We start from the raw sequence: 15,231 nt of genomic DNA on the forward strand, positions 1-15,231 counted from the left end.
AGTTCTAATACCACTTTAATCTGGTGTTACCATACAAAAGCTGATCAAATGTTAGTGCTTATCATATTTTATATCTGTATAGGGTAGGATTAAAGTTTAAATCATTCATTCAATCATTCCTTCATTCATTCCATGGTGATAATAAAAAATAATGGCAATAATATTGCAACTGCTCTTACAACTACGGCCAGTAGGTGGCGCTGTGATGTAATATTACACAGTACGGAGAGGGAATCGTGTACACATGGAAGGCTGCTACGTGACGTCATGTTTTCGCGCCAGGGTATACAGAGGAGAAGGCTGCAGCCATGTGGAAGTTGGAGAGGGAGAGTGGTGGAGGAGGTAAATGTTGTCAGAAAGGCATGTTGTTACACTGAGTAGTCACTGTGCTCGTCAAGCTCAGTCTGAGCGCGTTCATGTGCAGCAGAGAGATCACAGCTGTGACTTGTGTGATGATGTGTACCTGCATGTCCATTAAAGTGTACCTGTCATGCATAGCTGAGCTTCCTGATTTCTGGGTGATGTTAGTTCTCTGGTGACAGGGCTGTGCCATGTCCCTAGAGGATTGAGAGACATTGCTTTGATCGTATTAGAAGACCCTTAAGAAAATCACTTCAATATCGGGCATGTTCTCCCACTTCGTGCACAGGCCAATATTCAGCTTTCAGCGCTGGAATGACAATTGCGCGGTCATGCAACACTGTACCCATATGAAAATGTTATTTTTTTTTCACACAAATAGAACTTTCTTTTGGTGGTATTTAATCACCACTTAGTGTATTATTTTTTGCTAAACAAATGAAAAAAGACTGACTTTTTTAAAAGTTTTTCTTTGTTTCTATTATAAAAATTTGCAAACAGGTAATTTTTCTCCTTCACTGATGTGCATTGATAAGGCTGCACTGGCGGGTGGCACTGAAGGGTAGATTGGCAGCACTGCTGGGCACAGATTGACATTTTTAGGCTGCACTGATAATCAGTGTAGATGTCTCCTTCCACACTTGCCGGTTATTGGCAGTATTTTTCTCATGCTGTTCATCCTGAGGAAAGTACTGCTGATAACCGGCAAGTGTTTGCATCATGACCAGCTGTGATTGCATACAGCTCTTCACGTGGTAAAAGGCTGCTGTGATTGGCCCTTTATCGGGTCATGTGATCAGCTGTGTCTGAGGGATGCTTATTTAAGCACTCTGAAGGACACAGCGATCACAGAGAGTGCCAGATTCGCGCCGCAGGAAGCGTGATTATGGGAGGACGTCATATGACGCCCTCCTGGAACTGGACGACCGCGCTGTAACTGTCATTTAGCTATAGCGCGGTTAGCAAGTGGTTAAAGTATAGCAGAAATTTTTTTGCGCAGAGTGGAGAGGGATTAGAAGCCCTGTTAGGTTTTTATTGCTTTCTGTGCCCCCGTTAGAGAGATTAACCCTCTGTTTGTCCTGTTTACCATTATCATCGAAAGTGAAAGTAAATGAAGTGAGGGACATAGTTCATTTGGGCCAAGCTGGCCCAAACAAACTGTAAAGTATAACAAAAGGTGGAGATCAACTTTAACGATGAAACAAGTGTAAATGAGCTCTTTTTTTTTGTTTAAATATATATTATTAACCACTTACCGACCACCCACAGTAAGTTTACTGTGGGCAGGCAGCACATGCAGGCACAATCACGTATATGTACTTGATTGTTCCTGCTCCAGTTTAGGAGCGTGCTACGTGCCCCCCTGCTTCAGGTACCGGACCGCTTTGATCATGATCATAATGTTAACAAAGCTGTAATGAATGACTCTCATTCATAACAGCTCATCTTCCTATACTAGTGAGCTGTGATTGGCCCACAGCTCTCACATGGTACTAGGGCCAATAATAGCACCCTGTACCATGTGATTAGCTGTAGTCAATCACAAATCACTAGTAATCACAGCTGTATGAAGTAACCCATTCATGACAATTCAAAAAATTGCTGTTACAATGATCATAATAGTAACAGCAATCAAAGTGTAAAAAATAGAAAAAAACCTGATTCCTCCTACAGTACAGTGTTACTATGGTATATAAAAAATGTAAAAGACTTTGAATAAAAATAATTTAACTTTTTTTTTTAAATACAGGTGAAACTCAAAAAATTTGAATATCGTGCAAAAGTTAATTTATTTTAGTAATTCAACTTAAAAGGTGAAACTAATATATATGAGATAGACTCATTACATGCAAAGCAAGATAGTTCAAGCTGTGATTTGTCATAATTGTGATGATTATGGCTTACAGCTCATGAAAACCCCAAATCCACAATCTCAGAAAATTAGAATATTGTGAAAAGGTGCAATATTCTCGGCTCAAAGTGTCCCACTCTAATCAGCTAATTATGCCATAACACCTGCAAAGGGTTCCTGAGCCTTTAAATGGTCTCTCAGTCTGGTTCAGTAGGAATCACAATCATGGGAAAGACTGCTGACCTGACAGTTGTGCAGAAAACCATCATTGACACCCTCCATAAGGAGGGAAAGCCTCAAAAGGTAATTGCAAAAGAAGTTGCATTACTGAAATAAATGAACTTTTGCACGATATTCTAATTTTTCGAGTTTCACCTGCATACTGTCACCAGTCAGTGTCCCTGAACCTGGCCACACCAGTCATATGATGGCGCTGTACTGCACTGGTGACAGTATGTAAATTTAATTTCTTAATTTTCCACAAAAACAAATTGTTACTAAATACCAGGGTGGATTTGATTTAAATCAAACTGATTTAAATCACTAGTCAGTAAGGCTTGATTTAAATCCTAGTTTTCTACATAAAGACTAATTCTTGCTGGTATAACTTTAATATGCAAGTAGATGAAGATTTTTAGAATAACAACTTTTCATATTAGTTTTTTTATCCCCAGTTTAATAGGTTAATCATTCATATTTGGACAACTTTTCTGTTGTACTTAGGAAGGAGAAAAATAATCATTACCTTAATAATAACAATTTAAATAGATTTATTCAACTGAAACAATAACATTACAGCAGGGGTGTCCAAACTTTTTTCAAAGAGGGCCAGATTGGATGAAGTGAACATGGTGGAGGGCCGAACATTTTTCCGAACATTCTTTGAACCATTACAATTAAATGCAAATAAATTATTTTATGCCAAGTTAATTGCAAACGACATACTTTTCATTTCATAACATTAAGATCAACTGACAGTTGAGTTTTCACAATGTATTGAAAATAAATTTTAAAAAAACTTACCTGCACTAATGTGAAGGGTGAAAAAGGTAGCTGGAGCTGAAGTCTCTGCTCGGCAGCCGGGAGGGGAAGAGAAACACACTTCACGCTGGAAGCCCGGCCCTGACATCACCGCCCTCTGTCGCTCCCAGCGCGGCGCAGTCACACATGCGCACTGCTCTCAAGCAGAAGACTGTCTGCGACAGAAGGGAGGGCCGTGCGACAGCCGCATTTACACAGACCAGAGAGCAGAGAGAACGCGCCGCAGTCAGGCATGCGCACTGCTCTCAAGCAGAAGACTGTCTGCCATAGAAGGGAGGGCCGTGGGAGGGCCACATTACACAGAGCAGGGAGGGCTGTTGGAGGGCCGTATTAAACCGACCCCCGGGCCGTAAATGGCCCGCGGGCCGGACTTTGGACATGCCTGCATTACAGCATATGTGATTTGCTTAAACAAACATCCATGTTTGTTAACTCATTTGGCTAAACAAAATCTATATATTTTAAGAAATTTAGACTGTCAGCCCCTTCCTCCTCACACTTAGTTTCACTTTCTTCTTGTGCAGATCTATTCCACTCCAAACAATCAGAAAAATATTGTTTCTATTCTATTCACTGAACTTCTTGAAACTTAGCACTGAAGGGGTTGATTCTGTATTCATAGGTTTGTAGAAGTTAGGATTAAGGTCTTTTTCTTAACTCTGTTCATGTTATAACATTTTTGCTGTGAAGAAGAGGCATGTGATCTCTGCTGAGTCAAATTCAGTTTTGAGAACTGCAAAAGTAAACCAAGCATCTGTGATAATATCTTGTAGGCAGAGAAACTGCCCAATAATCTTACAAAAACCTCTGGAAGAGCATGACATTGTGAATGGATTCATGGAATTTATTTAAATTAAACTTATACAGCCTTATTCTACATAATTAAAAAACTAATCTTTATTTCATGATGGAATAACCTTTGGATGGTAATATATTTTCCTCAAAAAGCATTTTATTTAAAAAAATCTGATTTAAATAAAAAAAATCTGATTTTTTTTTTTGATTTTTTAAAAAAAATCATTGATTTTTATCCACCCTGCTAAATACCTCAGACTGTCAACTTTCCAAAAAGGGGTAATTTGGGGAGTATTTATTCATATATATATAATGTTCACACAGACTAAGTAATATACACATATTGGGATTTTTTTCTACTATAGACATGTAGCAGAATACATTTTGGCCTAAATTTATAAAGAAATTAGATTTTTTTTGGATATCTTTTGTAACAGAGAATAGAAAATATATATATATTTTTTTCATAATTTTTGTTTGTATAATAAAGACCCCAGTGGTGATCAAATTACCAGTAGAACAAAGCTCTATTTGTGTGAAAAAAAAAAATTATACAAATTTAATTTGGGTACAGAGTTGCATGCAATTGCCAGTTAAAGTAGCGCAGTGCTGAATAGCAAAAAATGGCTTGGACATGAAGGGGGTAAAAACTTCTGGAGCTTAAGTGGTTAATTGGGCCCCCAGGAGGTTTATGCCATAATGTGCAAGTATGCACCACATATTGGCACATTATGGCCAGCTTACCTGTCAAACAGTGCCCTCCAGTGCTGTGCTACCGCTCTAGCTCCCAGGTGCTTTCATTTTCGCCTGGTCTTCTTTCTGGATTTGCTCTCTGGCACTTCAACTTCTGGGCTGCTGCATGATAGTCACTTCATCATGGCACAGTGCTTGATCTCCCCCCCCCCCCCCCCAATATCATTTTCCTGCAGTTTTCTAGCCGATCCAGTGACCACAGCTCAGCTTACAGCACCAGGCCGGAGCTTTATTATCCTTGTGGGATAAAAGTTTTACATAAATTAATAAAAGCTGATCATTGTAAGCGCCCCTGTCAGTGGTAAATGGTTTGTCTCAACTAGGGGTGCACCAAAATTTCAGTGGCCGAAAACACCCCTATTGGCCGTTGGCCAATATAAAAAAAGCACCAATGCAGGTGCCGAAAAACCCCCGCCCCCTCGCCGCTGTACCTGCCCGCCGCTGCCACCCTTCGCCACCAGCCGCCGCTCAGAAGTTCTCAGCCTTACCTGAGAAACCATCAAATGATCCTGGCGCTGGGCATAGAGATTAGTGAAGGAAAGATGGCCTCCACTCATCTCTATGCCCTTGGAGGACCAAATCAATGTCGCTTCCAATTCTGGCCATTTTTTTAGATCAATTCTTTTTTTTTTGATCCAATGCTTTACATTGCAGAGGAGAGATGTGGGGTCTTATTGACCCCAATATCTCTCCATAAAGTGAACCTGTCACTATTTATTTCTATCACAAAACCAAACATTAAATACATTTTTAAAAAAAGTTTACCGTGCCCCTGTCTCTCCGTGCTCGCACGCAGTAGTGAGCGCATACGTAGGCCACACCCACATATGTGTTCAAATCAAACGTGAGGTATCGCCACGAACATCGGAGCAAGAGCAATAATTCTAGCACTAGACCTCCTCTGTAATGTTACACTGCTAACCTGTAGACATTTTGTAAGCATCACACATGAAGATTTTTAAGTACTGCATTTTGACGCCATTCCACGAGCATGCGCAATTTTAAAGCGTGACATGTTGGGTGTCTATTTACTCGCTGTACAATCCTCTTTCATATTTTACAAACAAATTGGGTATATATTGTGTTTTTTTTGTTTGTTTTTTAATCAAAATTTATTTTTTTTATAAAAAATATATATTCATTTTTAAAAAGTGCGCATTTCGGTTTTCAGCGAAGTGCATTTTGAATTTTTGTTTTCGGCACCAGAATTTTCTTTTCTGTGCACCACTAGTCTCAACACTCTTTAACTGCTACATCTGAAGGACAGTTTATTCTATTGAAAAACAGAGTTACATCTGTGTTTCCTAACTTTATTCGCCATATACCCCTAACAAGCCATGTTTTGAGAATTTTCTTTTTCATAAATACCTAGCCATTGCAATAAAGCACCTGTGCATGATGAAGAAAATGCTGAAGATATGACCTCTTAGGGGTAGTTGAGGACTGGGGTTGGGAACCACTGTTCTAAGGCCTCATTCACACTGAGTGTTTGCTCAGTTCCCATGAATGCCTTGAAGCTGCTTAAAAAACCTGCCTTAAACCTGACTTCAAAGCAAAAATACGTCCCATTGACTTCAATGCAAAAACACCTCCCATAGACTTCAATGCAAAAACTCCTGTCAATAGCAATCCTATGTGAACACTTTTCTCCGCTTGTCACTCTATATCTTGCAAGTCTGGAATGCACTGCTACAAACTCTCACAGAACCCTTTTTGTAACGTCACTCAAAACACAAGACGTGTGGGTTGCATTTGTGTGCACCACCTCAATAGGAACACAGAATATCAAGCCTGTCATGTGAATCTGAGAGTTTAAAAACGCATCCAGAATCGCATGTGAACCATGGAGGCTCCATTAACACCTGGACGTTTTGGGATCGCAGCAGAATTGCTGTGATTGCAAAACGCAGGTTCAGTTGTCATTATCTTCAATGGCACCTAAAATGTGATGTGGTTTTGCCATGGTTGTCACACGGCAAACTGTATCGGGTGAAGCTTGTTGCCCAAAAGTTGCCTTGCCCTGAGCGCTGACAACCCGCACTATGCTTAAAAAAAAAAAAAAAGTGGCTCCTAATATTTTTAGTTGGCTCCTAGATTCAAAGCAAATTTGTCAAGTCCTGGTTCATCTACATTTGCAAACTGATAAGTGCTGTTATGTTTGGGATCATTGTCATCTGATTATTGTACCCTCTCACAATGTTCTGTTTTGTCATGTACACCCTGTATGTTCATTTTTAATTGAGCTTTAATCAACAGGGTAGCGATGGAGGATTTGATTTCTGGCAAACTAATTTAATTTACTTTAGCTTGTTTAGTCTTCTTCATGGATGTATAAGTTTCTCCTTCCAGTTGTTGGATTTATTTTGCTTCAAAGTTGTGTCTTGAAACGTATAGACATCAGTGCACTAGGTATCCTACTTACCTTGTTTATATTAAAGAAGAATTCCATGTATGGATATGTTAGCTTGGGCCCATGTTCCTATTGTACAGGACAACAGGGATGGTTGTATGTCATATGAGTAGATATGCTTCAGTGTTGTTTGGGTTGTGGTCCCTTAAGGGGGGTGACAAGTGAAGCAAGTTTCAGTACTCAGGGTTAACCCATCTATGAGAGGTTGATGACGGCTTGTGTGGACCAGGATTGGCACTGCCCAGAAATCATGCATGAATTTTTTTCAAACCGCACTGAATCCGCACCAGAAGTGCACTGGACATATGTGAACTGGCACCATAGGAAACAATGTGTTTTCACGTCATGCGGATTGGATGTGGTTCATATTGCATCCAATCCGCATATATATGAACTGTCACTCAGTGGTGCGAGAGGGCTGTGAGCTGTTGCATTGCTGAGACACTGCTGGCCTGTTGTGCCCTTTTCCCTTTTTTATCTGGACATCTGGAGCAGACATGAACTTTAAGTACTGTTGTGAAACAAGTTCATGCTGAAGTTTTCTTTTTTTTTTTTTTACCAGAGTTGTGGACTGTTTTGTTGGTTTATGCTGAAGATAAGCTGTTTTGTTTGCCCTTTGTGAAGAAATAAAGACTGTTTGTTTTACCAAGATATGATTGATAAAAAAGTGATATATCCAGTGCTCAGCATAATTGAGTACACTGACAGATTTGTCAGAAAACCTTGCCTTTCCTTTCAGAATCAACATTTTCTCTGTGACACTATACTACAAAATACTCTCAGAAATGCAGGCCATTGATTGCAAACAAGATTTGTTAATTTGCACACAAAAAAAAGCATTTTTCCTAACATATTAATTCAAGAATTAAAAATGAATACACCCCAATGAAAGTCTTAGAGCAAAGATACATTTTAGACAACAAAATCCTAATTAACAAGAATTCAACTACAGGTGAGTCTTATTATTCATTAAACAGGTGTCCAGCAGACAGCTGATTATAAAAGGGCGTTACTTAAAGTGTTACTAAACCCACAGCAGTAAAATCAGTCTGTATATGCAGTAAGTATACTCACTGTGGAACCTAAGGGGTTAATCCTCTGCATTGTGTAAAATAGCCGTTTGATCCTCTTTTCCCTGCCCCTCCCTCTTGTTCAGATGTCCATGTTTAGTGTGTATTGCTAGAGAGGTTTTTTTTTTTCTTGGGAGAGTGCATGTGATCAGCACAGGGCCAATCAGCACTCTCCAGACAGAGGATCAGGGGTTTTGCATGCTCCTAGCGAAGAAAGAAAACTCCTCCTACAAGCTTTAACCAGTGCTCTGCTGAAGTCACAAGACTGCGCTAATTGCTGATGAGAAAAAGTATTTAGCAGTTTATATTTACTAAAATATTTGTACTTTACTAACACTTTTACAAAGAAAACGCCTTCCCATTTCATGCCGTTAGCAATGGCACCACATGGAAGAGAAATGTCACAAGGCTTGAGAAAGAAAATAATTTTTTTTACACAAGAAAGGTGAAGAAGATCATCAAAGCTTTACTTATCAGTCAGAATACTGTATCAAAAGTGATTTAACAAAGATGGAACTGCAACCATCTCACAGCGACGTCCAGGCCATTCATGGAAGTTAACACCTCAACAGGAGCATCTTCTGATGAGAAGGGTTGAAGAAAATCACCATGCAAGTTTACTGTAGTTAGCTGAAGAAGTAGAAAGCCAAACTGGGGTGATTGTTTCCTGTGACACAATAAGGGATACACGGAATGGTATGCATGGGTGTCATCCACAAAGCCTCTCAGAAAGCCATACACAAAAAAGCTAGTCTAGAATTTGCCAGGGCACAGGTTGAAAAAGAAGAAGACTACAGGGACTTTGTACTCTGGAGTGATGAGACCAAGATAAATGTTTTTGGAACATATGGCTTCAAAACTGTATGGCGTCTCAAAGATGAGTATAAAGAAAAATGCGTGGTACCTACAGTGAAACATGGTGGTTGCAATGTCCTTCTGTGGGGCTACATGAGTGCTGCTGGTGTCAGGGAGCTGCATTTCATTGATGGTATCATGAATTCACAGATGTAATGCTCTATATTGAAAGAGAAGATGCTCTCTTCACTCTGTGCCCTCGGTCGTCGTGCACTTTTCCGACAGGACAATGATCCAAAACACACATCGAAGGCCACTGTTGTATTTCTGAAGAAGATCAGGGTGAAAGTGATTCAGTGGCCAAGTATGTCTCCTGATCTTAACCCAATCAAACACCTATGGGGAATTCTGAAGAGACAAGTTGAGCATCACTCTCCATCCAGAATCCAGCCTCTAAAAGAGGTCGTTCTTGAAGAATGGAAAAAGAAGATGCAATATGTCACCAACTTGTTCATTCCATGCCTAGAAGACTTGGTGCTGTCCTTACAATTCATGGAGGTCATACAAAATACTAGATGGAGTAGTTTTTGCTGTGGGGTGTATTCATTTTTCTTTCAGCTAATTTGAGTAAAACTGAAGATTTTGTAATCTAAGTTATATTATTAACCTTACTTTCATGTAATGAGCTAAACAAATGTTCTATAAAACTCAGTTTTGTCAAAATTTTGGAAATTGTCCTTGTGTTCATTGAGATACTGATTAAAATTTTACTTTTCAAAAGGAGTGTACTCATTTATACTGAGCACTGTGTGTATGTATATATGTGTGTGTGTATGTATGTGTGTATGTATAATATATATATATATATATATATAATATACATACACACACACTAGTGGCCAAAAATAGGCACCCCTGCATTTCTGTCAGATAATGTGCCACTTCGCCCAGAAAATTGTTCCAATTACAAATGTTTAGGCATTCCCATGTTTATTTACTTTGTTTGTATTGGTATGACACAAAAAAAAGTGGAGAAAAAAAAGCCAAATCTGACACATTGCAAAACCCAAAAATGGACTGCACAAAATTATTGGTACCCTAAATTTAATATTTGATAGCACACACCTTGGGAAAAATAACTGAAATCCATCTCTTCCTGTAACCATCAATGAGTTTCTTACATCTCTCTGCTTGAATTTTGGACTACTATTCTTTCGCCAACTGCTCCAGGTCTCTCAGATTGGAAGGGTTCCTTTTCCCAACTGCTGTTTTGAGATCTCTCCACAGGTCCTCTATAGGATTGAGATATGGACTCATTGTGGGCCAGTTCAGTAGTCTCCAGCGCTTTGTCTGAAACCATTTCTTGGTGCTTTTTGAGGTGTACTTTGGTTACAATTACAATATTTGTATCCATGACTGTATACAAGCCCTAAAGAGAGCTGAGCCATAAAAGCTAATGAGCCACTCAATATTCACCAGCTGTCCTTTACAAAAGAGTGATGGGCTTTGCTACAGGATGGTTCCCAGGTTGGGGCCCTCGGATACATTAGGACTGGGAGGATCTGACAGCAATGAGCTGAGGAATGAGCAATAAGATTGTGGACTAGACAATCAAGAGGTCAGGACTGGCTGCAAATGATCATTCAGAAACAAGCAATGGTCAGAGTGGGCAGCAGACCGAAATTCTGGTCAGAGAAGGAGTCATTGCCAAGTATCAGAAACTGACACTCTGTCCCAGTGACCTCACTCCCAATTTCTAGTTCCAGAGTATTCTTTGGTCAGACATCTTGCTGAAGCTGAGCACTTCCTTCTACAGCACCTACAAACATCCAACTTTATGACCATATTTCATGTTGTGGTGTAACATAAAACATGGTCACATTCCCCAACTTCCCACCCTCAAACTACCCCACTACCCTCCACTTCTCTGATTTGCAGGGTTTTTCTCCTTGCATCTTCCTGTTTTTCTCAAATTGGGAATGGTAATGCATTGCTCCGCCCACACACAGATCCATCGTATGGACCTAGGGCTGGAGGAGTAGTCTGCAGGAGCCTGTGCATTGCACTTGTAAGTGTTGCAATGTTCTCCAGGCTTCAATGCAAACATTTAGAAAATGCATTTTTTAATTTTATTGTTGGTGGCTTTATTTCTTTTTTTTTTTTTTTTTTTTTTAAAGTGGACTATGCCTTTAAGAAAATCCACTGGTATGTCTGGAAATTTCTTATCTAGTATTACCCACATCCACTAGACCTGGATGCAGTCCTGTGGATTACTCAAAGACAGTTATAAATTTAAACCACTAGATGGCAAATGAGATTGAAACCTCTGAATTCCAGGCAAGAATTTGGCAGAGTTTCGATGAGAAACAACAGGTCTCATTGAAGTAATTGCAACAAAAACCATTACAACTAGTTTACAAATATCATGGTGTCCTATGGCAATAAGTATGTTATAGCTTAATCATAAATCATTATTGGAGGCTACCTTTGGTTTCTTGGCTGTTGTGATGATCTTAAGACTGTAATACCCTCTAAGTCATTGACATAGAACAAGTGTGCTGACCTAGAAAGTAGGGATGCACCAATATATTAGCCGCTGGAAAATATTGGCCAAAAATAGAGTTATTGGCATTTTGCTGATAGAATAAAAATGTGCCGATAATGGCATGCTGCACCCCATAGACTTCAATGTAAAGTTGTTTGCCATTGACTTCAGTGTAAAAATGCATCTTGGGGCTTCAATGAAAAATTGCGTCCCATAGTCTTCAATACAAAATTGCGTCCCATAGGCTTCAGTGCATAATTATGTCCCATAGGCTTTAATGCATAATTACATCCCGTAGGCTTCAATGCAAAATTGCGTCACGTAGGCTTCAGTGCAAAATTGCATCCAGTAGGCTTCAGTGCAAAATTGCGTCCAGTAGGCTTCAGTGCAAAATTGCGTCCCGTAGGCTTCAGTGCAAAATTACGTCCATTAGGCTTCAGTGCAAAATTGCGTCCCGTAGGCTTCAGTGCAAAATCGCGTCCCGTAGGCTTCAGTGCAAAATTGCGCCCCATAGTGATCTCAATGCAAAAAATGCATTCTGCTGGAAAAATGCTCCAAAAAACTACGAAAACAATTATTTTTCTGCTCCTAGACGCTTAAGCTCAAAAAATGCTAATAACCTAAAGTAGTATGCATGGACAAATACAGTGCCTTGAAAAAGTATTCATACCCCTTGACATTTTCCACGTCATGTTACAACCAAAAACGCAAATGTGTTTTATTGGGAGTTTATGTGATAGACCAACACAAAGTGGCACATAATTGTGAAGGGGAAGGAAAATGATAAATGGTTTTCAACATTTATTTACAAATACATATGTGAAAAGTGTGGTGTGCATTTGTATTCAGCCCCCCGGAGTCAATACTTTGTAGAACCACCTTTCCCTGCAATTACAGCTGCAAGTCTTTTTGGAGATGTCTCTACCAGCTTTGCACATCTAGAGAGGGACATTTTTGCCCATTCTTCTTTGCAAAATAGCTCAAGCTCTGTCAGATTGTGGATGGAGAGCGTCTGTGAACAGCAATTTTCAAGTCTTGCCACAGATTCTCACTTGGATTTAGGTCTGGACTTTGACTGGGCCATTCTAACACATGAATATGCTTTCATCTAAACCATTCCATTGTAGCTCTGGCTGTATGTTTATGGTGGTTGTCCTGCTGGAAGGTGACCCTCCGCCCCGTCTTGTCTTTTGCAGACTCTTAACAGGTTTTCTTCTAAGATTGCCCTGTATTTGGCTCCATCCATCTTCCCATCAACTCTGATCAGCTTCCCTGTCACTGCTGAAGAAAAGCATCCCCACAACATGATGCTGCCACCACCATGTTTCACAGTGGGGAAGGTGTGTTCAGGGTGATGTGCAGTGTTAGTTTTCCACCACACATAGTGTTTTGCTTTTAGGACAAAAAGTAACATTTTGTTCTCATCTGACCAGAGCACCTTCTTCCACATGTTTGCTGTGTCCCCCACATGGCTTCTCGCAAATTGCAAACAAGACTTCTTACGGCTTTCTTTCAACAATGGTTTTCTTCTTGCCAATCTTCCATAAAGACCAGATTTGTGGAGTGCACGATTAATAGTTGTCCTGTGGACAGATTCTCTCACCTGAGCTGTGGATCTCTGCAGCTCCTCCAGAGTTACCATGGGCCTCTTGGTTGCTTCTCTGATTAATCTTCTCCTTGCCTGGCCTGTCCGTTTAGGTGGACGGCCATGTCCTGGTAGGTTTGCACTTGTGCCATACAGGTGTGTGTACAAAATATGCAGTGCTGATAAAACCTAAAATAGCAATCACATAAACCAAAGTCTTGAATGACATATAAGGTACTGCATCCCAATGAGGTGGGATGTATAACGTGACAAGTGTGATAAAGTCAATAAACTTGTGATGAATAATATCCGTGACTCCTGTGATAATGGAAATGGACATAGATTGCACTAACCAGATAACACAATTGCTTGCGCATGGAGTATATAAGACCTACTCCTGGTTCTCTGGATCTGGAACACTGCAGACGGTTGAAGTAATCAGGGCAGCAACCACCAGGTGTCATACATCCGGATAAGGTAACCAGCCTCCAGAGATGCCGATAACAGCCACCAGGGGGATCATGTACAATACCATGCGTTAGGTCAACAGGAATCACCTTCAAAGAGGGGGGGCTCACAAGAAAGAACGAGCCCAAGAAAAAAGCCTCCAATGGTGTAGTATTCTTTATTAGTCAAAAATAGAGTATATAAGATGAATCACACTTACATAAAAATCCAAGATGGCCGCCAGCCGTCCATAAAGGCCATGCGCTGTGTACACAGTAATTAGCGGCACCTCCCTAGTTGTGCCATACTCTTTCAAGTTTTGGATGATGGATTGAACAGTCCTCCGTCCGTGAGATGTTCAAAGCTTGGGATATTTTTTTATAACCTAACCCTGCTTTAAACTTCTCCACAACTTTATCCCTTACCTGTCTGGTGTGTTCATTGGCCTTCATGATGCTGTTTGTTCACTAATGTTCTCTAACAAACATCTGAGGGCTTCATAGAACAGCTGTATTTATACTGAGATTAAATTACACACATGTGGACTCTATTTACTAATTAGGTGACTTCTGAATGTAATTGGTTCCACTAGATTTTAGTTAGGGGTATCAGAATAAAGGGGACTGAATACAAATGCACACCAAGATTTTCAGATATTTATTTGTAAAAATATTTTGGAAACCATTTATCATTTTCTTTCCACTTCACAATTATGTGCCAATTTGTGTTGGTCTATCACATAAAATCCCAATAAAAGACATTTACGTTTTTTGGTTGTAACATGACAAAATGTGGAAAATTGTAAGGGGTATGAATACTTTTTCAAGGCACTGTAGGATAACACTAGTTAGCTTCTAGGAGCAGAAAAACAGGAGTGTTGTGTTTTGCTGTAGCAGCAGCTAGCTCAGTGTTCTCCTATGGGGCCATGCACATTAGGACGATTAAAGGCGTATTTTAGGCTCAACGTTTAGAGGCAGGAACATTTTGATTGGAGCTTTCTGGTAGAAAAAATGCTAAACGTGCCTACATTGTGTGCAAAAAAGCTCTATATCAGCATTTTGTTTTCTGCTGGGGGAACTGGTGTTTTTTTTTAACCCCTTGGCGCCGGCGCCTCCTGGCACTTTAAGGGTTTCAGAAGCCGGGAGGTGGGGCGGGGTTTTAGGGTCATGTGACCGCCATGATTCACCTTTACATGATCGGGAAAGGTCCAGATGGAAAGAGGAGATCGGGACCTTTCAGTGAGTTCCGGATATGTGTGCTGGGAGCGCGCAGGGCTTGCGCTCTCAGCAAGTGTTTTTCTTAATTTCACGCAAATGTGCGGTCGCTCGGCGCTAAGGCCCAGACACCGGGAGGCCGCACAATTGCGTGCAGCCGGCGAAGAGGTTAAGCCCACTGCATGGAACCTTAAAGAAGAAATATAGGCAAAACATTTTTTTTTTATGTTGGATAGAGCAAGGCAGGGTTATAACCCCTGTCGGTTTTCTTATTTATTTATTTTTTTTGTCCCATTGAGATTTCCCTTCACGTCCTGTCCCATAACCAAAACAGGAAGTGAGAGGAAATCCCTGAAAACGATGG

General features: G+C 40.2%; 1 protein-coding gene across 2 annotated transcripts in view; it reads left to right on the forward strand.

The window, feature by feature from the left end:
- The first annotated feature begins 228 nt into the window (after positions 1–228).
- NBN (nibrin) overlaps positions 229–15,231 on the forward strand; it is a 101,064-nt gene continuing 86,061 nt past the window's right edge. For both annotated transcript variants that reach the window (XM_089679692.1, XM_089679693.1), the window contains exon 1: positions 229–342. In XM_089679692.1, coding sequence (XP_089535818.1) covers positions 309–342 — 34 coding nt within the window. In that variant the 5' untranslated portion in view covers positions 229–308. The remainder of the gene's footprint in view (positions 343–15,231) is intronic.

The sequence above is a fragment of the Staurois parvus genome, unplaced genomic scaffold, assembly GCF_062004578.1.
Source record: "Staurois parvus isolate SC_StPar_1 unplaced genomic scaffold, SC_StPar_1.0 ptg000230l, whole genome shotgun sequence".
In the NCBI taxonomy this organism is placed as follows: domain Eukaryota; kingdom Metazoa; phylum Chordata; class Amphibia; order Anura; family Ranidae; genus Staurois; species Staurois parvus.